Genomic DNA, 26223 nt, shown 5'->3' with positions numbered 1-26223 from the left:
TTAAAAAGAAGCATATTTAATTCATACAAGGATAACATCTTATCAAGATTTCCAAGAAAAACTCAAATCTAGAACTTAATAGTTTAAAAAACAATTCCATTTTTCAAAATGGAGTCATAAAGTTAACCCAAAGAAGAATAAAAGAAAACCTAGCCGCATTACAAATTCAACGACATTGTGATAAACGCTCTTCCAAAATTTGCTCATTCCCAGCCAGTGGCAGGAGGAGCACCTGCACCTTCAACCAAGGGGACAGGAGCCTGTGTTGGAGGAATAGCTTCCCACACATCTGCCGTTAAAGGTGCTGAAATCGAACATAAACGAAACAGGGAAAAAGAATAATTGTCAGATTAGGTAGAGGGGAAAAATCATGTGCACACTTCATAGCAAAAAAACATTATAGTTCACAGGAATTCCTGCTTTCAAGCATTAAATAGTTTCTAACGCCCTGCAGAATACAGGAGGAAATGAGCTAACCACAGAATGACTGATTTACATAGAGAAAAAATTTACAAAATTAAAAAAGGTTGACAAGTGAAACCTGGTTCTGCATTCCAGCCAACACCAGGAGCTGGGGCAGCTGCAGGGGCATCTGCTAGCCAAGTAGCATCAGAAGCTTGGGTAGGCCATTGATCACCACCAAGATCAATACCGGGTGCAGTATATCCACCCATTCCATAACCTGAGTCTGCAACAGCTTCTTCCTCCTCCTTTTCCTTGGCCTCCTCAGGCTCTCTATAGAAGAACAGATCAACCTGCCAATAGAAATTTGGGTGAAACTAAGAAGTTTAAAAACTATTCTTAAACAAGCCCTCTAGTTGCATAAAAATAAGGCACAGCAGTTCAGGCAAAGAATTTCAAAATTAAAGCAAAATATACCATGACATCCCACTTATGCCCTGGACGGAGGGAACCTCGCATCTCCAAAACCATCCTTGCTAGGAGCCAAAACAGACATCCTATGCTGTGCTTTCCCTTGTTATTAGCTGGGATGCCAATATCAACATAACGCATAGGAGAATCAGTATCACAGAAGGCAATGGTGGGTATGTTTCCAAGAGCTGCTTCCTTGATTGGCTGCAAGTAAATAAAGATTATTAGAACACAATGAGACAAAGGAGCAGAATAAAATTGAGAAATAACAAATACAGCATCACAAATAAATTAAGATTTCTAACTTCACAGAGGCCTGGGTAGTCACATCATTTTTACAGTTGCAAGAATCCCAAAATTAACATAGCATAAAACTCCATTACTCGAAATGAAAGACGATCATCACCTGGTGATCAGTTCTTGGATCAGTCAGAATGAGAAGACGGGGCTCGTTGAAAGAAGTCTGCATCTGGTTGGTAAAGGTACCAGGAGTGTGCCTCCCGGCAATTGCATTAGCACCAGTGTGCTGAGCAAACTTAAGGACAGCCCTCTGCCCATAGGGCCTTGCTGATTGTACAATTATATCCTTGGGATTCTCAATAGCAACAATCACCCTGGCCGCCAGCTGAAGTTTGTCCCAGGTTTTGCCAAGATTTATAATGTAAATTCCTGACAAAGACAAAATTTAGTAATTAAGCACCAACTTCAAATTCAATAACAAAAGATCATTTCCGATTAAACCAACAGGTATGAAAGATAATAGGGAGAACTACGCAGATAGCACAATTTCATGCCTAATCAATGCGCATCACAACCACTAATCACCACGCAACCGAAATTGTAGAGTTTAATGTTCATCTAGCTCGACAACAACTCTGTGCAATCAAAAATACAAAACTAACTCCTCACAGTATTGGTATTGTATAACAAGTTCATCTAAGAAACAGTCCCCAAACGGCAGACATACATTTCATCTTCTAAAATCAATTAAGTTCAACCCAATGAAGCTGTTTAAATAGGCAAAAAAGAACATTTAATCCAAAGGAACATTAGAGAAATAAAATATACCAGAACTATCAACTGAGACTAAAGCTAAACGACCCATACAGATCTGGCAAAAGCAAAAGTTACCCAATATGCAAAAAGATGTTCTCAGGCAATTCAGCTCAAATTTAATAGTACCCATCATTTCAAACACCATACAAACAAACAGCTATAATAATATAAAAAATCTGATCTTTCAAATTTATATCAAATGCAGTTTCTCAGCATCCATACAAAAACAAAAGCATAAACAAAGACTAAGAAAATGACTAAATCTGACGAAAGCGAGATATATATACCATCATTGCGGCGCTTAAAGACGTATCTTTCCATCTGAAAGTCACAGTTTTTGGTGCCCAAATGGACCTCAGCGGCCAACATCATCTGGATGTCAGCCTCTTTCTGAGAAAGCTGACGCGGAGGTGCAGCGGCGTTGGTCGCCATGGTTAAGACTTCGACAGAGAGAGATGAGCCTCTGAAAACCCTAGAATCCCTCCTGGAGGTTTTGTGTGCTAGAGTGAAAACGAGGCTGTGAGGTGCAAGACGGCGAGTTTGTTTCCTTTATATATGAGAGGCTGGGTGGGAATAAAACCCTTGCAACCCTTTGCTTCTCTTTCTCTTCGTTTTTATTTTTGGTTCTTTTTCTCTTCGAAAAACCAATAAATCCACCCGTTTTTAGAGTAGGGTTCGACACTTGGCTTGGCCATAGAATTTCGGGTTTGGGTAAAATTGAAATGGTTTGGCCATAAAATTTTGGGTTCAGGTCAAATTTGAACCGGACCATTTCAAGTATGGACATTTTTCGGACCGATTTTGAATTTCAATACTTTCCTTCAAACCTACCCATATGTCCCGATTCTCTTCAAACATTATGTAAATCCTATTCAAAATTTGAACTAGGACGGACTACCCCACACATAACTACGGGCTAGAATGAACTTTGACTTGTTAAGCGGGGTGTAAGAGCATCCACAATAAGCTCCCTAAATCACATCCTTAAACAAATTTTAGGGAGGAATGATAAAAATGCAACTCCAACTACGCTTCCTATCCACCTCCTAAAATAGCTGCTTTATTTAATGAGTATTTCAAACCTTTATTTAAAGCTAACTATTTTTTATTTTATTTTATAATAGGGATGGACCAATCAAAAAAGAGTTATAGCATTTATGACTCTCCAAATTAGAGAGTATGGTTGAAGTTGAAATTTTTTAGAGAACTCCTAAAATAGCTTTCTTATATTCTTAGCCAAATTTTAGCTAAAAAATAGAGAGCATCATTGTAGATGCTCTAAGAACATATGATCTCGAATTGAGAGATAACCGGTCATAATCACTTTAGCTACAAATTTATTGCCTTCTTATTTTCATTTCCTTAAAGATGACCCAAACTTAATGATTTTTCAAGGACAAACTTCGATGATATTTTTCTATTGAAAAAAAAAAATTATGGGTGTACAGAATCTACAGATACAGCATGACCCAAACTTAAGATCCATCGTGTTAAGGGCTTGCCATTAATTTCAACCATAGGCCTCATAGAAAAACCCAGAGTTAAGCCCAGCAGACCTGGATCCAAATCCAAACCCGTTTCGTTAAACCCTACTATCTCCAACTGCAAGCCTTCGTCTGTTTTTCTGGTACCGTTTCATTCCGTAGCTAGCAATGGCGGATTCAAAATCTAAGAAACCTGCAAACAACTCAGACGATATAGAGCACCTCAAGTCTGACATAGCGTCTTTCGCTTCCTCCCTCGGCCTCGCAACCTCTCTCCCACCATCGTCTTCTTCAGGCTTCAACGATGTTGATTTTCGTAAACCTGGTCCCAAAAAACCCCAAAAGAAGCCAAAACCAGCTCCAAACCAAAACCCCACAAAAAACCAGAAGCCAAATAACCAGAATTTCAAATCCAATGGAAAACCTGATTCTTCGAAGCCGAAACTCACTCTTTCTTCACTGGAAGACGACACCAACAAGGAGAAAGCAAAGAACTTTGAGAAGTTCAAGAACCTTTCGAAGCTGCCATTGATAGCAGCTAGCAACTTGGGAGTGTGGTATGAGGAAGCTGAGGAATTGGAAAAGAAAGTGCTTGCGAATGGGAAGAAAGCGGAGGTGAGGAATGCGGAGCAGTGGAAGAGTGTGGTGGCCAAGAAGAGAGAGCTTGGAGAGAGGTTAATGGTGCAATACGTAGCTGACTATGAGTCGTCGAAAGGGAAGAGTGGGGATATTAAGCTGTTGCTTACCACACAGAGGTCCGGGACTGCATCCGATAAGATATCGGCGTTCTCTGTCTTGGTTGGGGACAATCCCATTGCCAATATGAGGTCTCTTGATGCACTTATAGGTAATATTGCAGTTTGTAATTAGTCACATGTAAGCAAAGGTGGTTCATTGTGCTTCATTTTTCTCTAGGTGTGTTTTGCTGAGAGTATCCCATATCACTTTTCCTTAGGGTTTAAAAGATTTTAGGCCTTTCTCCAAATTACCAATTAGATTTGGGTTGGATGCTCACATTGTAATATGTGTGTGTGTGGTGATTTCTGATTCTTAGAATTGTAGACTCTGTATTCCATGTGGTTTTGCTTATTTTTTTTCTATCTGGACTTGGCAGTCTCTGCTTTTTGCCTCACTCTACATGATACTTTATTGCTGAATGTATCATCTAGGTTCACTCAGCAAGAGAAATGCAAATATCGAATGTTACTGGTTATTTTAAGCCTATATTACATTTGATCGGGGGCTAATTACTACAATCACTCTAGAATCTCAGTTGATTCATATCAAATTATCAACATGAAGTGCTTTGGTTCTGTGGAATGCTGCATGTGGATTCTTTCTTTCTATTCGAACCTTGATTGGCCTTATTTTGATGAATCTTTGAGTTTACTTTAATTGGAACTTCTTGTTTGTTGTAGGAATGGTGACATCAAAAGTGGGAAAGCGATATGCATTCGCAGGTTTTGAAGCATTGAGAGAATTGTTTCTTACAAGGTTCTCTCTCTCCTTCCCTCTCTCCCTCCCTCCTTCCCTTCCTCTGTGTGTATGTGTGTGTATCATGATTAGTATGTGTTTATGTGTGTGGGTGTGCATCATGATTAGTATGTGTGTGTGTGTGTGCGTGAGGTCTGCCGGAGAACTACTTTTATTCACCAGAAAGAAGTGCAATGAAGTTCCAATACTTCACACAGTAAGTGGAGGTAGTACAGAAGAGACAGTGCAATCCACTGACAGACAAAACTCCAGAGCTAGTGAAACTCTCGCCCAAACCACAGAGAAAAGTTTGTACTAACAAACAAGCCCATCCTAAACTATTATCCATCTATGACCATGCTTCAAAAATTGAACTGAAGTCCAGTGCCTCATTATAGAAATGATCATATTTTGTGCTATACTTTTTATTATCCTTCTTTGCTCCATGCAGTAAGTGAAGTTGAAGGTCCCCAAGTTTGGTGTGTTTTATGTTGCATGGTCTGACATTCCTGTAGAAAATTAATATTCTTATATGGTTTAACAAAAGGGAAAAGGCAAAAAATAATTGAAGAAAAAACTGATATCATGTAAATTCTAGTAAGAAACCATTTTCCTTGTGATTGGTAACAATTGATGGTGTATGTTTGTCCACTTAACTTTGTATCAGAAATTCGACACAAAAATAGTTGAACTTTGCATATTTATGAGTTCATACACCTTACTTTGCTCTGATCTGCATATATACTTCTTTTTGCCAGTTTATTACCTGATCGTAAGCTTAAGAGCCTCTTACAACGGCCATTAAATAATGTTCCTGAGACAAAAGATGGTTATTCTCTTCTACTTCTATGGTATTGGGAGGAGTGCTTGAAACAAAGGTATTGGTTTTTGTTCTTTCTTCCTTTTTACGCAAAATGTTATTGCGTGTATTGTTTAACTTCCAATGGCCTAGATGGCCAAAAAACTAATGTCTTATTTGGTGGAATATTTTTAATTCATTCAAGGAAATTTGCTCCCATTCCTAACATGAATACGACTATTGTCATCTCAGGTATGAACGCTTTGTTTTTGCTCTCGAGGAAGCATCAAGAGATATGTTACCTGAACTGAAAAACAAGGCATTGAAGGTTGGGGTTCTCTCTGTTTTTTTCCTTTTCTTTCTGTTACTTTGCTGCCAGTGTAATTGCCCATTTTTCAGTGAATACTATTTTTTATTGTTCTTGAAGTTTTGAAGTTTCAACATTTATTTTCTCCAGTCAAAAAGTTTTCTTGAACACAATTCATGTATTTTCTTTAAAGCACTGGTCAAAGTGAAACTTGGAAAGCATGTTTGTACTAAATATGCATCTGTTTGTATTTCTAAGCATGTTATTGTCTCATATATTGATTTCTTATATGTAAGTTTAAGGCTGGGGTGACAATTCCTATGTTGGTTGATTGTTGTAAAAATTTACACATTCTATTCCCTATTCCCCATTCCTGTTGAATGTTATTTCATATGAAAACAGGCATTAAGTCTGGAGATCCATGTTGCAACTCATGATTTTCGAAGGTCTCACAATTGCTGAATAAAAAATAAAAAAAAGGTTACATAATTGAAGTTACCTAAAAAAGAAAATCAAAGGTCGCATGGTATGCTTATCAACAAAAGGATGAAATTTAGTAAAGATCTGTATGCAAACATTATTTCTTTTTAGTGGTGATCTAATTGAAGTTGTTCGTAACATCTGTAATATGCTGACATGAGAGTTTTGATCCATATTTCCTATTTAAATAACTGCTTTCAGACTATATATGTGTTGCTAAAGAATAAATCGGAGCAAGAGCGAAGATTACTGTCTGCAATAGTTAACAAAGTAAGTTTACACTGGATTTCGGCCTCACCGACTTACATATATTAAAAATACCTTTTTTTTGGCCCTTACAACTGTCAACCTGCTTTATTGTCAACTTTTGTTCTTTTGGTTACATATAGCTGGGAGACCCTAAAAATAAGGGGGCATCTGATGCTGATTTTCACTTATCAAACCTTTTGTCTGATCATCCAAACATGAAGGTACGACTATCTAGCTTAGCTGAATCTAATTTGTTTTATTTATATGTTCTGGCTCATGAGTTCAGTCAGCTGCTTTTACTCACTTGTTCCAACTTCCAACGGATGAGGTTTCAGGGAATTTAGAGTAGTAGGGTACTTTGTACAAATATGAGAGTAGAGAATTTTTAGTTTAGCTCATTTTGCCACTCGGTTTAAGTTTTATTTTTTATGCTTTTAACTCTTGCAGTGGAACAGGACACGGAAGTAACAGCCTTTCATTTTTCTTTACCATATGGTCTTAACTGATTTCGTTGGTATTTTTTCATTTCTCAAAAATGTGAGCTGCTTTTTGAATGTGTTCTCTTTGTTTGAACATTATGCTTATGCACATCTCAAATAGTTTATTTATTTATTTTATTTGTTGAAAAAAGTATCTCAAACAGTTCTATTATAGAGGACGTTTTAACATTTTACTCATGGAACGCAGGAGCGTGTCTTTTAAATTGTGTTTCTATATGATATGTACATCATCTGTCTTTACCTCGATGATAGTGACAGTAGAATAGTTCATGGCATGTGTTTTTTTTTTTTTTTTCCTTTTTGTAATTTGTGCATATTTGTAATCATTTTGTTGCCCTTGCATCCTATCTTATACTATGAGCTCCTCTGAACAGGCAGTGGTGATTGATGAGGTGGACTCTTTCCTCTTTCGGCCACGTTTGAGCCCACAAGCAAAATATCATGCCGTATGTCTCATCATGAATACTACTAATAATTTAATTGTTAGCGTCTAATGTAGACTAGGCATGTATAGTATTTCTATTTTCAGCTTTCATAGTTAATTTTATTTATTTATTTTGTTTTTGGTTGATTTTTCTGCCATAAATTATACTGAAAATATTAAGTTTTAGTATTTATGATGTTGGATCTTTAAACTACGTAATGCAAAGGCTAATGCTGTCTTGGCTTAGTAATTAAACATTTACAGGAGTGGGTGCATTGGGGTTCAAGTCATACTCAAAGGGTAAGAAAAGAGAGTACCTAAAAGAAGAAAAACTTGCAATGATAAAATCATGAAGCATTAAAATGAAAAATGGGGGCAAATGTGGATTAGGCCAATTGGCCAGGGTAGTGTGCCCACCCTGTTGCACTCGAGGTCATATTCCCCTCCTGATAGATTAAAGTAGTTTAGAATATCATTTTGTAAAATTAAATAAATAAAGAGGTGGGAAAAACACTTGGAATAGTGTTATTACATATAGTGATGATCATGAGGTGCTTTACATTTCACTTGGACCACAAACTTTGTTAAAATTTTAAGGAGATAAATCTCATAAAAGATGGAAATTTAAACATCTATTTCTAGATGAGACAGACACTAATACGTTTCCTCTTAGCATATGTGCATATAAAAATGCATGAGTAGGGGCAATTGATCCAGTACATGTATAGGGCCATGCTGTCTGAAATTGCCCCTATACATTTACTGGACCAATTAGTCTGGATTTTTTGGGTTTTCATTTACTTACAATAAAATGCATTTTCGTTTTTCTATTAAATTTTAAGTACTTGATGAGCCATGGATTTGAACTCAAAATGTCCATGTACTGCCTACATTCATTTTGATTTGGTACAACTTGCGAATCTTGTTAAACAAACTTTTATGTATGCAGGTTAACTTTTTGAGCCAAATGCGTTTAACTCATAAAGGAGATGGGCCGAAGGTGGCAAAACGTTTAATAGATGTTTATTTTGCACTTTTCAAGGTAATAATGAACTGTTTTTGCTTTTCAATGTATTTATCATCAATAATACTTATGATTGCAGTCCCTAATACACTAAATCATTGCATCTTTAATTTGATGACTTTTTTGGATGTTGCTGATGAGGAGACAAGCGCTTATTAATGTAGGATTTGTAATGCAGCTAATGTTTGAAGTGTATCATCAATTTATCAAATGGCCTAAATTATGGAAGTAGAAAATGAATATTCACAAAGTAATATTTCAGGTACTGATTACTGAGGCTGGTGGTGGTGAAAAGATGGATAAAAGTGGAAAAGCAGGGGTTAAGAAACCACTCAGATCTCTTGAGGATAGCAAAGTGGAGAGTTCATTAGATTCTCATGTTGAATTGGATTCACGCCTTCTATCAGCTCTACTGATGGTTAGGACAATTACTTCTTAGCTTGCATAACAATGTAGCTATGCCATCTCAGATGTTCCTCTTGGTGTCTTTACGAGGTTTTAATTACACATAGAACAAAAAAAGAGAGAAAAAACCTAAGCATGAATTTTGGGCTTAGAAAAAGATTTTGCTTTTTCAAAGAACTTACTGACTACTTCTACATCCCTTCTCTTGCCATCTTCACAGGGAGTCAATAGAGCATTTCCCTTTGTCTCAAGTAATGAGGCTGATGACATTGTCGAGGTCCAAACACCAATGCTTTTCCAACTGGTAAGCTCAAAGCTTTGCTATTCATTACTTGGAAGATTAGCTATATCCTGTGGAATTTAATGTGCCCGTTCATGCAGGTTCATTCTAAGAATTTTAACGTAGGAGTTCAAGCATTGATGCTCCTCGATAAGATCTCATCGAAGAATCAAATCGTCAGTGATAGGTTTTACAGAGCCTTGTATTCAAAACTACTACTTCCAGCTGCCATGAATACTTCCAAGGCAAGTGGAGCTGGATTTATTTACACTCGTTATTTAGAGTTATTTATTAATCAAACTTCATTATGGTTTTTGTGAAACTTCTTCTTACAACAAAAAGTTCCCTGTGCTCTTCATGTGTGCAAGGCCAAATTTTTCTTTTTAATGGTAACAAATTACAGTTTGCTGTATGATTTCAATTTTTTCAACTTAATACCTGAAGGCTACAAAACGGAATTATAGCCACCAAGAGGCACACAGTTGATTAGTCTCTTTCATCGTTGCTTTGTGGTTCTAACAATTATCCTCCTTGTGGTGTATATTGGATTCAGCAAGAGCTGGGTGGTTTTATACCTGTGTCCTTGGGACACAGATTCCTCTTCTTCCATTTTATATGATTATTCAAACAGATAAAGTGAAACAATGCATCAATAAGAAGTTAGTTAGATAAGCTCTTTGATCCTTGTTTGTTGACGTTGAAGTTTCAGATGCGACAATTTTTATCCTTTCATTCAATTATATATCTTCCTGTCTTTATATGGCTTGTTTTTCAGGCAGAAATGTTTATTGGACTTCTTCTGAGAGCAATGAAAAATGATGTGAACCTGAAGCGTGCAGCTGCTTTTGCAAAGCGTGTACTGCAGGTATGTGCTTAACTATATTCTTACGTGTTTGCCACATAAGAGCACAGTTCCTTCTAGATATCTACACATATTTCTTTTCTGTTGAATATCTTGTTAACAAAACCCCACAAATTGGAATTTGCGTCTGTTGTGCTACATCATTTGGAGGGATTTTTGAATCTTAAGTAAGCTTCTTTGAGGAAAACATGCATTTGAGGATCCTTGTGCTCCACTTATGTGGATGTTCTAACCATTTACTGATTTGAACAGGTTGCCCTTCAGCAGCCGCCTCAATATGCATGTGGATGCCTCTTCCTCCTCTCAGAAGTTCTTAAAGCAAGACCCCCCTTATGGTAAGCCTCGTGCTAATTTGGAGATCTGCCTGTAGATTTTATTCAACATTGTCAAATAAACACATTTTTCGCCATCCCCAAACAGGAACATGGTGCTCCAGAATGAGTCAGTTGATGATGAACTTGAGCATTTTGAAGATGTTCAGGAAGAAACTAATGATAAACCCACCCCTGTCTCAGAGAAACAAGAACTTGATGTTGAGCTTGCTCACAGCAGTGATGCTGTCAATTCTGATAATGATTCTTCAGAAGATGATAATGACTCTCCTGCCTCTTATTCTGAAGATGAAGGTTCTGATGAAGCAGAAGAGTTTCTTGTGGGAAATGATTTAACAAACTCCAAACCGCCTCCTACTCTTAATGGGCAACCACCACAAGTACCGTCTGAGAGGTCTTGGCTGCCTGGAGGCTATGATCCACGGCGCAGAGAGCCCTCTTATTGGTCAGTTGTCTTTTCTTAGCTTCCCTACATTGTATAAATGCTAGAATCCATATTTCTTCTGGCTACCAGAAAAATGAATTAAGTCAATAAAGACTTGTGCAGTACGTAATGTTTTGTTAGTAAAGGATAATGAAAGGAAAAAGTAAAGGTTAACCAAGTTTTCTTCTGTAACAACCTTCTGCGGAATTTCTTATGCTTTGCAGCCTTTATTTTTGTTTATATTTTCTTTTGACTTTCTAATTCCAATTTCTTTACGAGTGAACAGCAATGCGGATCGTGTGAGCTGGTGGGAGCTGACAGTACTTTCTTCACATGTGCACCCTTCAGTTTCTACCATGGCAAAGACGCTACTCTCTGGGGCCAATATTGTCTACAATGGAAACCCTCTGAATGACCTATCACTTACTGCTTTTCTGGACAAATTTATGGAGAAGAAACCAAAGCAAAGCACATGGCATGGTGGTTCACAAATTGAACCTGCGAAAAAGGTCAGCTTGTTTTCTGAACTTCCATGGACTTATTATCCATTTGCCTTGTGCCTTCACTTAAGTGAAGATGTTGTCTTTTCACATGCTCTTGAATGATTGGAGTGCCATAGTTATGGGCACTGCCCAAATATCAATCCCGTTAATCTGCAATGCTGACAGAGTTTTCTTGTTCCAGCTTGACATGACGAACCAGTTAATTGGACCAGAGATTCTCTCATTGGCCGAGGAAGATGTAGCCCCGGAAGATCTTGTCTTCCACAAGTTCTATATGAATAAGATGAATTCTTCAAAGAAACCAAAGAAAAAGAAGAAGAAAGCAACAGAAGATGATGAAGCTGCTGCAGATTTGTTTGACATAGATGGTGGCAATGGTGATGACAGTGATAATGAAGAGATTGACAGCATGCTGGATTCTGCTGGCCTTTCTACTGAAGCAGATGGTGACTACGATTACGATGATCTTGACCAAGTTGCCGATGAAGATGATGAAGACTTAGTTGCTGATGTCAGTGATACCGAGCTGGACCTGCCATCGGATAGTGGGGACGGAGAAGATTTTGGAGAAGATTTTGATGCCGATGCGGACAATGATCCAAGTGACGATGATGCTATTGATATTGATATAGGGGATGCAGACGACGGCATGGACGGGGATGAAGAGGAGGAGAATGATCAAAGGAAAAGCAAACGGAAGCGCGGGAAGTCTGCAGCATCCCCCTTTGCAAGTCTTGAAGAATATGAGCATTTGCTAAATGATGCTCCTGCTGAAAAGGAATCTAGAAGGAAGAAACCCAAGTCTCGAAAGAAGAGAAAATCATCCGACTAAATCCTTCATTAGCATTTATTTAAAGCCAGGAAAACCTCAATTTTTGCCTTGAGCCTCTCATATATTATAACTTTTAGCCAGAAAAAGATCCCAAATTTGTTTACGATATTTAACTTTTTTTTCAGCCGTAGGCTTTTCCATGAAAAGCACCTCCATATTATTGTATAAGGTTTTTTAGGTTTTACACATAAAAAAAATTTCACTTTTGGAAAAAGCCAAAGCTTTTCAAAAAAGACAAAAAAACCACTCAACTTTCAAATCAAAGACATGCAAATGTATTGGATTCCTTAGAAATCTAAAAATAAATAAGGGTATTTTTGTCCATTTTTGCTTCTTTTAAAATTTTTCTCTCTCCTTTTGCTTTTTCCAAAATGTCCCTATTGTATACCAAGTCCCGTTTCGTTCATAAGAAAGGAGGCTTAGAAATGGGAAATCAATTTCTCATGTTTCGTAAGTCAAGGCATACGAAATAGTTGCATAGCACATGGGAAAGTAAGGATGAAAATAAAGCCCTCCTACCTACTTTGATTTTGTTTTCCTCATCATAAGAGAGTTCGGCAAAATAAACAAACCTCAAATGCATATTTTTCATGATTATTTTGTCCCTATTAACAATTTATAACACTAAATATATTCTTTTTTTAATTTAATTTTATATGAATATAATTGAAAAAATAAACAAATTTTGTTTTATATCCCTATACCAATTAAACATGTGAAAGAATATAAAATGGCATTTCCTTCTTACTTTCAAACATGAATTGAAAAATAAATCTTCTATTTTTAATCCTTTGAGAAAATTTAGAGAAATTATTTCCCATCAAATCTTTTCCATTAACTAAACGGGCATTAACGGCATTATTGTTAATGATTCAAACACTCCAATTTTGCATTTTCAAGCCGCTTAGAAAAACCAATCAAACTAACATGCAAAACCTACAAATGCATAATACTTGCTGCTCAGTATACCAAATGAATGCTTAGAGATTTTGGACTCTAAGCAATCAACTTATAGTTATATATAATCATACAAACCAGCATTCTCTGAAGGGCAGAAGTCATTCAAAACAGAGAAATTTTCAAAGTAACGCAACGAGGAACCTAAAACCTAAAGCCCAAAACCTTAGTGTGACAGCAAACCACAAACAGGCCAATGTGAGTCTGCTTCAAGAGATAGAAACTTCAACTGTTTTGGGCTTGGGAGGTGGAGGAAGCTTCTCAACAACCACAGTGAGAACCCCATTTTCGCATTTGGCAGATATGGCTCCTACATTAGCATTTTGGGGCAACCTAAACTTCCTCAACAGCTTCTGGGGTCCTCTCCTCTCAAGCCTCAGGTACTTGCAGCCTTCCTCCTCCCCATCTTCACGTTTCCTCTTCCCATTGCTTCGGATCACCAGAGTATTTTCATCTTCAACTGTTACCTGCATTGCAACCACAAAATTGTTACCACTCACATAATTCATCAACAAAAACCATAAAAAATTTATGTACAAAAATAAAAAACCAACCACTCACACAATTCGCTCTCCGAAAGACTGAGAATTTCAGGAGAGGAAGTAGAAAATAGATCAGATTTGGACAAGTGGGAAAGTGGGAAATTACCTGAATATCAGATTTGGACAAGCCAGGCAAGTCCAAGAAAAATATATACTCCTTGGGAGAGTCCAAAATGTCCACTGGAATGCTAGCCGCTCCTTTGTTCTCGTTGTTGGTTTCGTGAGCCCGAGAAGGGAGCATGAACTTGTCAATGGTTTCAGGGAAATTGAGCAGGTGGTTCACTACTGTTGCAAAATCCCCATTGAAGGCACTCGAATCGGCTACTCTGCTCATTTGTCCAAAGACCCAGAAACCACAAGACACTCTCTGTAAACCACAAGAGCAACCCATTAGCAACTAAGCAATTAAAAATGGGTAAAGTTTGAAACTTGCGCTGACCCATTAAAGATCAGAGCTTGAACACTTGAGTTTATAAGCATTTAAGGACATTTTGAGCTGTTTGTTTCTCGGGAAACTAGTTGAGGAAGGGAAGGAAAATGCGTATAATTCATTCCAGTAAAAGAAAATGAAAGCTAAGAATGAGAATCTTCCAGGAATGAGACGGCAAAGATTCTTACATGAAAGAGATCTTAGATTCGCGCGGGAAAGCGTTTGATCGAAGGAGAGATTTTAGCAGCTGATTGTTTGGTTAGCAAGAAAATTATGGATATAAAAAAGGCCTGGAGAGGAAAGCTCGCGAAAAATAGAGCGAAGATTACCGAAAGGTCTAGAAGAATGGCGCGGTTTTCACGAATAGATCGCGGATATTGGAAGATCCTGACCTTACACGTCTAGATTTCTGTAGTTGGGGAACTCTCAGACAGTCGTATTGGTTTCTACGTGGCATGGGCCAGGAGCCACCACGTGTCTGCCACGTGTCTGCAAACTCAATGATGGGCACAAGTATAGCCGCGCGGCTATACTGTTAAAATATAGTATAGCCGTGCGGTTATATTTTAAAAATATTCGAATATATTTCAGGAGTATAGCGGCGGCCATACGTTTAGAATATTAATATTTCAACAGTATAGCCGCGCGGCTATACATTTGACGTGTTAGAAGATATTACAGAAGTATAGCCGCGCGGCTGTACTCTTTAAATATTAATATATTTTACGGCTGCGCGACTGTACGCCCCACTGGATAAAGGATTGAGTTCACCTCAGCCGTGTATGCCATTCAAACTTTGACACGTTTCGTTCTATTTGTGTAATCTCATTTCGCAATTTTTTTAAGGGACATTTTAGAAAAAGCAAAAGGAGAGAGAAAAATTTTAAAAGAAGCAAAAATGGACAAAAATGCCCTTATTTATTTTTAAATTTCCTAAGGAATTCAATACATTTGCATGTCTTTGATTTGAAAGTTGAGCGGTTTTTTTGTCTTTTTTGAAAAAGCTTTGGCTTTTTCCAAAAGTGAAAATTTTTTTATGTCTAAAACCTAAAAAACCTTTTTTTTAATTGATCATGTCGAATAACAAGTAAGTATATGTCTAAAGTTGGGTTCGGGGCTATATTTGTCAAGATGATAAAGGAGATATTCTTGTAATTTGGTTTTGAAAAACCACTACACAAAAACGAATAATTTTTTTCTTTTCAAAAACTGAAAACGTAAGAGCATTAATAATCATGCTCTTTATTTTTTAGTTAAATTTTAGCTAAAAACATATGAAAGTAATTTTAGGAGCTCTCTATAAAATTTAAACTCCAATCATGCTCTCTAATTTAGGGAATCATAAATGCTATAACTCTTTTTTAATTGGTCAATCTCTATTAAAAAATAATTAGCATTAATTAAAAGTTTGAAATACTCATTAAATAAAGCATCATTAAATTATAGGAAGCCACTAAAAGTCATTTCTCTCTCCTCAGATTTAGAAGCTCCTAAAGGTCTCCTATTTTAGGAGATGGATAAGGAGCATGGTTTGAGGGGAGTTTCACTAAAACACCCAAAATGGGGGTTGAAATTATAAAAAAACCCAAACACTATTTAAACATATAAACACACCCAAAACCCATCATTACACACACTCAAAACCCATTTATAAACACACCCAAAAAGTTGACTTTGGGGTTAATTTTGGGTGTGTTTATATGTTTAAATAGTGATTGGGTTTTTTTATAAATACATGTCTAGGATTGGGTTTATTTATAAATTTGTATTATATTTTTCTAATTCTTCCCTATAATTTGTCTAAGGAGGTGATTTAGGGAGCCCATTATGGATGCTCTAACGCTCTTCGCATGGCCTTTTTCAAGATATGTGTTAAGAGGCATTCAGTTAAGAAGGTGTGTAATATGTATTTTTCTATGCAAAAGGGGCTAATTTCTCAAATAAATAAATAAATGACCCTTGGAAGTAATTACTTTGAATCACTTAGCCGGAATGCTATCTCTCATCCGTTAATTGTCATTTTCTATATAATGACTGCAAAACAATATTTTTCTTAATTAATATGAATAGACAAATAAGGTAATATAATAACTTGGGCCCTTCATAAAACATTTATTTTCTTCATTCTTGGACAAATTGTCTCAAAAGAGGTCAATCTTTTATGTCTCAAAAGATGTACATACAAAATGTCCACTTTGACTAAACGTCGGAGATTTGAACTTGAGATTTTGGTTTTTCATCATCCATCCTCATCCCAATTTGTGGTCTTGTAGTAGGTAGCATACAGGATGATTTGCACCGCACCGGAAACTGCTCCCAAACCATTTGGAAGCTATCAAATTGTCATTGAAAGAAAAGGGTTGATTAGTTAAAAATAAATTAAGAAAAAAAAAAAAAGGTTTTGATTAGTAACCTTTTTTTTTTTAGAATTACCAGAAGGTAGGGATCAAATTTAAGGAGCGCATAGATGGTCCAGACAATTCCATTGCACAAGTTTGCGAGTGAGAGGTAAAATGGCATGTACTTGACGCTCTTTGTCTTAATGACCATTTTCTGCCACCCAAAAATCATATAAGTCTATTTCATACATATTTAATCCAAGACATTCAAAATGCAGCATGTATGGTGTCATTTGATTCATATCCCCCTCAACACAACCTGGAAAGAGGCGAAGCCATAGCAAAACCCTAAGGTCCCTGCCCGAGCTACGCGATCGTCAGAGGTTGAAGGTATGATTAACTTTTTTATGAATAGGTAGGTTGGAATATATAGAAATTATACATACCATGACTGTCAAAGGTGAATTATACATAATGATATTGAAGACAATACTCAAGATCCCAATTATCATAGACCGGCCTTTAGTGTCATGGAAAAAGTGTAGAGTAATGAAAACCACAACGGCAAAGAAGACAACTTCAACTAGAAGAGCAATGATGATGTTTCGCTGAAGAAGAAAAAAACACACCAAAATGTTATAAGATACTAATATGTCTAAGAACATATAATTTAGTGAATTTATTAAACATTATTTACGCGCTTTTTTCCGGGAGAGAATACGAAAAAGATGGCAATGTAAATGAATTCAATGACAAGTCCAGTGCCATTAATCGTAACAACAAGAAGGTTGTCAGGATGGACTATGGGCAGACCATAGAATGACCACAAAGCACAATTGAGCAATGTTACTATGTAAGGATCCGGCTTGAACTCAGCAACTGATTTTTGCTTTATTATCTTCACAAATGTTGGGCTGCAATATTTCCATCCGTGATGGCCATCATGTAACACGATTAGATTTTTGTGATTAAAGAGAGAGAGAGAGAGAGAGAGAGAGTACATTGGGGAGACAAATAAGCCAAAAGAGATGACATTGCCTGTGCAGGAAGTAACAAGAAAATATTAGTAACTAGAAAAAATGAAAATGGAGAAAAGAAAGAGAAGAAAGAAAAGCAAACATCAGATTTACTGACCAATAATGCCGACAATGGTTCTAATCATATCGGTATCCATTTGTACGTGTAGAGAGTTAAAACGAGGAGTGAAGGCCAAAGAGAATTAACCACAACGAAAATTGATGTCCTTGATGAGGATTTGAAGAATTTAGGTTTATTTAAAGCAGTTTTTTTGTACAGCTTTTGTTTGGAAATCAAATGTGACGCAGATGAGGTGTAAGCGACATTCCTAAATTATCATCCACAGAAATACAAGGTTTGCTCGGTTATTTCTGTTTCTTTTAAACTAAACTTCTTCTGTTACTTTTTAACTTAATTTTTGTTTATGTTCAGTTAATTTCTGTTTCTTTGAACCTATGACATGCTGAGTAATATCTCTCTCTATTCTTTTTTTCCGAACAAAGGTTTAGGGGGAGTTTGGCTACTCGCACTACCAACGTCAAGGCAGACCCACAACCTCAAACACACGAGGAAAGAGAAACAGGTTTCTACATGGCCCAGAAGAGAGGAAAGGCAACACAAACACACGAGGCCCCAAAAGAAATAACAACATAATACCAAAAAAGGGGAAAAAAACAGTAAAGTGACTTTTCAAGATTGATTGAGAGATAATTTAATTTGGAGTGGGTCGGTTTAGGTCCCAATTTGTAACCTAACTCGATATATAGTGGTTTATGATTTCTTAGACCCAAGATTTGCTCATTATTAGGCCAACTGAACCCTTTTGTGATCGAGTTAGGATATTCAATCGGTTTAACATAAAATTAAGCATACTTTAAAGTTTTGGTTCCAATCCATAACCCAACCCAAACAAAGCGATTTATGATTTTTTGAACATAAGACCCGATCATTATTAGGCCAACCCTCTAATAATTGAGTTAGACAGTTTGGTCAGGTTGACCCAAAATTATGACCACCTCGAAATTTAATGATGAATAGGTTATTACATTTTCTTGCTAATAAAAGCTAGCCCTAATCATATAAAAGAGGGTTATTATTTTTCTTTAATAGAAGCAGTAATTTAAACTACAAGAGGCAGAGAGTTTCTCACACACTACTAAGGTGTCATGGGTGTTAAATCTGAGACCATTAGTCTGTAAGTCAATGCCCCTTTCCATTGGGTTAGATCCCGTTGGCAAAGAGGGCTGTTTTTTTTTTTTTTAATCATAGAAAAGGAAAAAAAAAACAATTCTAAACTATAAGTGGTAGGGGTCATATAAGGTGTCATGAAAGTTCAAACTTGAGACCATTAATCTGCAAGTTAATACCCTTTTCCACACTAGATCGCGTTGGCATTGAAAAATACATATTTTGATTGCATTCTTAATGAAGTTCTCAAGCTAAGCTTTTTTACTATGTGAAACTCATAAAGAACACATTGTACTTATAATAAAAGCAATTTTATTAGTCAAAGTTTTTTGTTCATACTATTTTTTGTACTTACAAAAGAAAAATAAGGACAAACTGTTGGTGTAGCGATTTTTCTCTATTATATTTAAAAAGATTCCAAATTCGAGTCTCTTCTCATGTCCACCCATTCAATGGGGGAGCCACATATATACAATCCAATGCTATCGACATTTTTGCTATTTGAAGTGTGACCGACTCAAATTAAAACTTGCAGCCCACTCTGGCTAAATCTGGCCGGCACTAAACTCATAGATATTTGGTTTACTAAGACATTTTAAGCCCAATCCCACCAGCATAACAAATTAGACCCTTTTTTCATAATTTGTGACACATGATAATTAAGACCCTCCAAAATCTTTATATTAGTTCCTTAAGCACATGCCTTAAATCCTTTTAGACACTCAATTATCTTATAATTCACAAGATTTTAAAATCTTTTAATTAGTGTGACGTTTTTGAACTCTGGTTTGGACTTTTATGTCAAGCTCCCACATAATTTTTTTCATTTATTTTATACAAATAATGAAATTATTAATTAAATTAAATTAATATAATAATATTTAGCTCCTTGCAAAGACGGATCTATGCGGTGCTAAATTTGGAGACGAAAAAAATTAATGTTAATTTTATAAGTCAAATCCAAGTTAATTAAAAATAGTCCACCCCTCTTTGTTGAAATTTACCTATCATAACCGTAAGATTCCATCTCTAAAGACACCCACACACATCAAACATCATGTTTTTCTATCATCCATCCATGTAAGCTATAAATTTATATTTGAACTTGAGAACTTAGAAGTAGTAGATCGCCTCTTTAAAATTGTATCAACCTATATCCAATGGGTTCTTTAATATTAGTAAGTTTTTCTCTTACTTTTTGTTTAATTTCCAATTTCAATTGTTATTGTTAGCTTTTTATGATTTAGAGTTTGGGTGTTAAGTTTTGGGAATTTTTTTTTTCCAATGCAATTTGCTAGGATTTTATTGATGACTCGTCATTTTTATGATTTAATCTATTCATTGCTTGATCTCTGCTTTTATATAGTCTAGTTGTCTTTTGGTTTTGTTGAATGCTTGTAGCTTGTGATTATGCAATTGTAGATCTATATGACTATACTCCCTATATCTATGTGTACTCCCATAAAATTTAAAAATTGTTAATTGAAGAATAGTTGCTACCACTCATTTTCTTTGCATATAAAAAAAATCTATAGCCTATAGCTAATTAACCATGTAAACCCCTCATAAAAAAAAAACCATGTAAACCTGTTTTTAAAAAGAAAAAAAAAGAAGATAATATTATAGATCTCTCATTAAAAAATATTAGTCTACCTCTATAAAATTTTCTGGATCCACCCTTGACTCCTTGTTCAATATTTACCAACCAAAAAGAAAAGAGGGACAAGCAAAGTTGTTACACAACTGGATTAGCTCCATCCAACCCAGCCGTATTATTATAAAAGATAAGAACAACATTGGGACACAACGAGTGGTTACAATATTGGAACCTCTTGAATTGCCTTGTCCCTAGTTCTGGCTCTCTTTGTGTACCACAAACAAACAATCGGTGTACCCGATCGAACTTTATTATGCTTGTCAACCTAGATTTTTGTAATTAAGAGAGAGAGAGAGAGAGAGAGAGAGAGAGAGAGAGAGAGAGAGAGAGAGAGAGAAATAAGCCAAAAGAGATAACATTGCCTGTGCAGGAAGTGACAAGAAAATATTAGTAACTAGAAAAAATGAAAATGGAGAACAGAAAGAGAAGAAAGAAAAGTAAACATCAGATTTACTGACCAATAATGCCGGCAATGGTTCTAATCATAACGGTGTCCATTTGTACGTGTAGAGAGTTAAAACAAGGAGTGAAGGCCAAAGAGAATTAACCACAACGAAACTTGATGTCCTTGATGAGGATTTGAAGAATTTAGGTTTATTTAAAGCAGTTTTTTTGTACAGCTTTTGTTTGGAAATCAAATGTGACGCAGATGAGGTGTAAATGACATGCCTCAATTATCATCCACAGAAATACAAGGTCTGATCAGTTATTTCTGTTTCTTTTAAACTAGACTTCTTCTGTCACTTTTAACTTAATTTTGTTTATGTTCAGTTAATTTCTGTTTCTTTGAACCTGTGACATGCCTAGTTACATCTCTTTTTTTTATTTTATTTTTTATTTTAGAACAAAAGTTTAGAGGAGATTATTCTGCACCACCAACGCTGACCCACAATCTCGAGTTGAAAGTAATATCGCTTTTGTAGGTGTGGAATATTGCTTTTTTTTTTTAAATCTATTTTTTTTTATATTGGATTTGAAAGGAAAAACAGGCTTTGACAAGACCCAGACGAAAGGAGAGGTAGCACAAACACACGAGGCCCCAAAAGAGGGAGGGGAAAAAAACAGTAAGGTGACGAGGGTTGACTTTCGAACGAATTATATCAGAATTACTGGATTCCAATTTCAATAAATAAATAAAAAAAATTGGAATGAAATTGCTATTCCAATTCCGTTCCCAAAAAAATCAGAATTTCAATATCCATTCCAATTTGGAAAACTCTGAATTTTTGGAATTTTTGGAAAATTTCGGAACTTACATATTTCAAGATTTTTTTGAAAATTTTTGGAAACTAGTTCAAAATTCTAAACATGCCCAACTATTTGAAGGGTTAAAATTCCAAAATTGAAAACTCATACTATAAGCTTGGAAACTATTATATGCTAGTACTTAGATTTTGTCATCCTTTATGAAATAACTTGTCTATGTCTACTTGGTCATCAAATTATATTTAATTCAACATGAAATTAGTGTGTGAAATTATATTTAGTCAAAACTCTTTTTCACTGGCTAGACTCCATTGGCATTGAAAGATACATATTTTGATTGCATTCTTAATGAAGTTCTCAGGCTAAGCTTTTCCTACGTGAAACTCATAAAGAACACATTATACTTATAATAAAAGAAATTTTATTAGTCAAAGTTTTTTTGTTCATATTAATTTTTGTTCTTTCAAAAGAAAATACGGACAAAGTCGGACAAACTGTTGGTCTAGCGATTTTTCTCTATAATATTTAAAGAGATTCCAAACTTGAGTCTTCTCATGTCCACCCATTCAATGGGGGAGCCACATACAATCAAATACTATCTACATTTTTGCTATTTGAAATGTGGCCGACTCAAATTACAACTTGCAGCCAACTCAGACTAAATCTAGTAGCACTAAACTCAAAGATATTTTTGATTTACTAAGAGATTTTAAGCCCAATCACAAAAGACATCAGTCTTATTAAGAGTGATGTCATTCATTATATATTTTATTTCATTTAGCGAAGTTTCCGATATGAAACTTATATTCTTCAACAATTCCTCTCCATTGCTATTTGCAACTTGCTTTGTTTTTTTTTTTCAAACTTTGTAATTTGGTAGGTAAAGAAATGAAGAGTGAATATTGTCCAGCTAATTAACCACTTAATTGCACAAATTGATAATCATGCAAGGAGAAGTCTTGGATTTCTTGGCACATGAAGCGTTAATATCAATATATTATATAATAAATGATTCTAGATAGGTCAAAAATCACTTCTCCATATAATCACTTTAGGTAGTTTTAAGTTATTTTATGGAGAAGCAGACGAGAGGTACTTCTCCCCATAATCACTTAAAATCACTTAAAGTGATTATATGGAGAAGCACGTGGGAAATGCTTCTCCCCAAAAGTGATTATGACCTATCTAGAATCACTCCCAAACGAACTAGTCTCATATATTGTGTCGGCTAATTAAGCAATTCTCAAAAAGCATGTATATATGCTTTGTACCCTCCAATTAATATGATTTCCTTAAGCACAAACAAACCCCCTCAAAATCTTTATATGATTTTCTTAAGCACATGCATTAATTTAGAGACTCAATTATCTTATACAAATAATAAAGTTATTAATCTAATTAAATTTGTATGATAATATTGAGCTTCTAGTTCAATATTTACCAACTAAAAAGAAAAGAGAGGGACAAGCAAAGTTGGTACACAACTGGATTAGCTCCATCTAACCCAGCTGTAATATTATAAAAGAGAAGAACACAACGCCTTGTCTCCCTAGTTATGGCTCTCTTACCACCATAGATATTAATTGGACGGTCCACAAACAAACAATTAGTGTATACCCAATGAAACTTTATTATGTTTCTTCTTTTCTCCCTTCGTACTAACTCAATTAGTGTACCCTTCCATTGATCAATTGTTGTAAATGTCAACCTAATCACTAAAGCTAAGAGAAATTCTATCCTATTAATCTTCTGAATAAGCACCATTTGATTTTGAACGATGGTCTTCGAGTGAGTATGAAATTCATTCTAAATTTTGTGACAATTATCAGGAGCTAGAGTATGAACGATCGATGCTAGCAATTTATTAATACTTATTCTTAATTTATTAATTTTATAGTGGTGGGTTTGAAAGGAGGTTGGTACAAGTTGAATTGTTGAAGCAATTGATGGTGCAAGCACTGCAAGGCCCATAAGAGTGACGATGAGAGACTTCTTTACAGTTCATAATTCCATGCATGGATGACATCTTGCGGAGGTTTGTTGGGGGCAGAAAAAGCTGGAAACGCAAACAAGAATATAAGTGAAGACAACAGTTGGTACAAGTGGTCAGGAAAAAAGATGCTTATCTTGTTGTTTGTTTCCTTGCTTTTCCCAAACACAAAAACTCACGGTTGGAAAATAGTAGGCTGCTTACCAACAAACAGCTTAATTTTGTTGCTGTTGATAAGTACCATGAACAACAACCACCAACAACGTTAACCTACCATCTATTAGTTACATGATTACCCTCGCATACTTAAAGTTCAATCAAAATACTCATTATATATGTCTATATTGCATAATTACTTTTGCATACTTGGTTCTAATAAGTAAATGAACATATCATATGGTATGTCTAATATTGTCTTGCATGCCATTAATTATAGCTTTGTTATTAGGCAAGTTGTTAATACGGATTATATAAATGAAAATCTAATCGGTGAGTGACTACATAAATTCTTCAGATTGCACAGTCTAATAAGATAACATGTTGACGTGTCTAGAGCGCATTTTCATATATGTATGAGCATAGCGTAGTATGTATGAATACGATTGGTACTAAAGTTGTTGAGAACTTTGAGATTTAAATATGAACTAGTTGTTAACTAAGATTGTTTCATTATATTTCTAGAAAACATGAACGTTGTGAATGAAAGTTGTTTCTTTTTTGTCTTGAGCTGGATAGCTTGCAAGTTAAATACACATGAAAGTCTTAACTAATCAAATTAAATCATGCACCTACCATGGTCCCATATAAAAAAGACATGTATAAAGCATTCTCCTGTGTTGAGCTTCTAGCCTACTACTATTTTAAAATTAATGATGGGTTGGCAAAGGATATTTATGTACATATCCCCCACAATAGAAATAATAAGAAAAAGGAAATAGAAAAGCTAATAAGCAAAATAAAGATCCATCTGCCAAGCTAAGGGTAAGGCCCGCCAAATTGCCAGCAACTGGTTTTGCACCCAAATATATTTCATTCTTAGCTGGTATTAAACAGTGGGCCATGCATGCAAGTGTCTCTCTCTCTCTCTCTCTCTCTCTCTCTCTCTCTCTCTCTACGGTTTTATATATGAACCTTCCCTCACACTTTCCTCACACTTTTCTCTCAGACCCTCATCAAACACTTAGGTATCAAAAACCCAGCAAACCCTGTGAGCTTGAGAGAGATGGCAAAAGTGGGGAAGTTAACAAAGCTCAAGTCAGTCATAAAGAGATGGCCTTCATTCACCAAGCTCACCCGCACCACAAGCTCCATAGCTGCCGCAACAAGCGAATCAGATCATGACAGCAAGGTCTCCAAGGAGCTTCATGCTGTGTACGTGGGCAAGTCCAGGAGGAGATACTTGGTTAACTCAGACATCGTTGATCACCCCATCATCCAAGAGCTGGTGGACACGTCATCAGGTGAGGTGGTGGTGGCCTGTGAGGTGGTGCTGTTTGAGCACTTGCTGTGGATGCTGGAAAACTCCGAGACTCAGTTGGGCTCCATGGACGAGCTTGTTGAGTTCTACACTTGCTGAGTTCTGTGTGTTTTGACAAGAAATGAATTGAGTTAATTAGGTAATTTGTAAATTAAGACTATAATTAGGGAATTAATATTTTGTTTTAGTTTGTGTGTGTGTGTGCGTGTGTTTGGCTGCTATTTGTGAATGTATGTCCATTTGGACGGTGAGGTTTGATTTAATTAACCCATTTCATTTAATTTTACTGCGAATGGAGATCCACCATGTTAAAGAACTTGGTTAATTATGTTATGAATTGTCGATTTATATACCTCTATCATTAATCAAAATGGTTGGGAGTATATTGAAATGAACTACAATTTTATTCTATTTTATTATTTATTTTAATTTTAGACTTTGATTGTTTTCCACCTTTCACATATTTTTATATATATATATATATATATATCTGTTATGTGCCCCAATGCATCAACTTTGATTTGAGGGATTGAAAAAAACTAATGATAATGTTAGGGTCTTTAGGATTTCGAGGGATTTGACTACAAGCTGGAAACAAGCATGAATGCTCAATTCCTGCCCCAAAAAGGGCAAAAAAAAGATCTATGTTAGCTGTCTGCGGACATTGAGTTCTTGTCAAATAAGAGAAAAAAGGTTTGGAAATTGGGTATTATTGCTGATGTGAAAGTAGCTAGGAAAAATCCAGCCCACAGTACAAGGACGTCCTGCATTGGTCCCCTCTAATTTTGGTCCTACTACTACAATCTGAATCTCCCCTAGATTTTGCCTTTGCAATAGTCTTGACTATGCCATAAAAAATAAAAATTAAATGCGCATCGTTTTCTTCTTTTTGTAGTCTTTATTTACTTTTATGCTAAAGTTTTACTAGTAAAGGACCCACCAATACAGTTGTTTGGAGCAATTGCTCTTTGGAAAAGTTTCGAGTTTAAGTCCTAATTAATATCCGTATATTGTGTGTGAGTTTAGTATATTGTTACCCCTTTTAATAGAAAAAATCCCCACTCGACAAAAAAAGTTTTACCAAAGTTTATGGACATTAAAAAGTGAAAATTA

General features: G+C 35.8%; 5 protein-coding genes across 5 annotated transcripts; 2 read left to right on the top strand and 3 right to left on the bottom strand.

Moving 5' to 3' along the window:
• Positions 1-2567, bottom strand: LOC103327754 (small ribosomal subunit protein uS2y-like). The gene is made up of 5 exons (XM_008230124.2): positions 2217-2567; positions 1280-1542; positions 880-1077; positions 542-755; positions 1-304 (listed from the first exon to the last, which is right to left on the bottom strand). Exons 1-5 carry the CDS (start codon positions 2359-2361, stop codon positions 204-206), a joined length of 921 nt encoding a protein of 306 aa, XP_008228346.2. The 5' UTR covers positions 2362-2567; the 3' UTR covers positions 1-203.
• Positions 2568-3459: 892 nt separating this feature from the next.
• On the top strand, positions 3460-12408 carry EDA25 (CCAAT-binding factor). Its single transcript, XM_089049927.1, has 16 exons — positions 3460-4260; positions 4832-4907; positions 5645-5764; positions 5938-6013; positions 6674-6742; positions 6862-6942; positions 7596-7667; positions 8595-8687; positions 8932-9087; positions 9295-9378; positions 9456-9603; positions 10134-10219; positions 10469-10551; positions 10637-10993; positions 11259-11481; positions 11657-12408. The coding sequence occupies exons 1-16, from the start codon at positions 3582-3584 to the stop codon at positions 12305-12307; spliced, it is 3054 nt and encodes a 1017-aa protein (XP_088906053.1). The 5' UTR covers positions 3460-3581; the 3' UTR covers positions 12308-12408.
• An 865-nt stretch (positions 12409-13273) lies between these two features.
• Positions 13274-14585, bottom strand: LOC103327578 (HSP20-like chaperones superfamily protein). The gene is made up of 3 exons (XM_008229911.2): positions 14425-14585; positions 13913-14173; positions 13274-13731 (listed from the first exon to the last, which is right to left on the bottom strand). The coding sequence occupies exons 2-3, from the start codon at positions 14138-14140 to the stop codon at positions 13474-13476; spliced, it is 486 nt and encodes a 161-aa protein (XP_008228133.2). The 5' UTR covers positions 14141-14173; positions 14425-14585; the 3' UTR covers positions 13274-13473.
• A 1850-nt stretch (positions 14586-16435) lies between these two features.
• Positions 16436-17749, bottom strand: LOC103327579 (bidirectional sugar transporter SWEET5-like). Its single transcript, XM_008229913.3, is given in 7 exon segments — positions 16436-16481; positions 16483-16568; positions 16670-16789; positions 17022-17183; positions 17273-17489; positions 17577-17613; positions 17710-17749. Coding segments are annotated over 7 exon segments (708 nt in total).
• A 6981-nt stretch (positions 17750-24730) lies between these two features.
• LOC103327580 (SAUR-like auxin-responsive protein family) lies at positions 24731-25521 on the top strand. Its single transcript, XM_008229914.3, has one exon. It carries the CDS (start codon positions 24856-24858, stop codon positions 25207-25209), a length of 354 nt encoding a protein of 117 aa, XP_008228136.1. The 5' UTR covers positions 24731-24855; the 3' UTR covers positions 25210-25521.
• The last annotated feature ends 702 nt before the right edge of the window (positions 25522-26223 follow it).

This window comes from Prunus mume, linkage group LG4, assembly GCF_029339155.1.
Source record: "Prunus mume cultivar Tortuosa linkage group LG4, ASM2933915v1, whole genome shotgun sequence".
NCBI lineage: Eukaryota > Viridiplantae > Streptophyta > Magnoliopsida > Rosales > Rosaceae > Prunus > Prunus mume.
The sequence above is the reverse complement of the archived record's forward strand: the minus strand, read 5'-3'. Positions and strand labels throughout refer to the sequence as shown.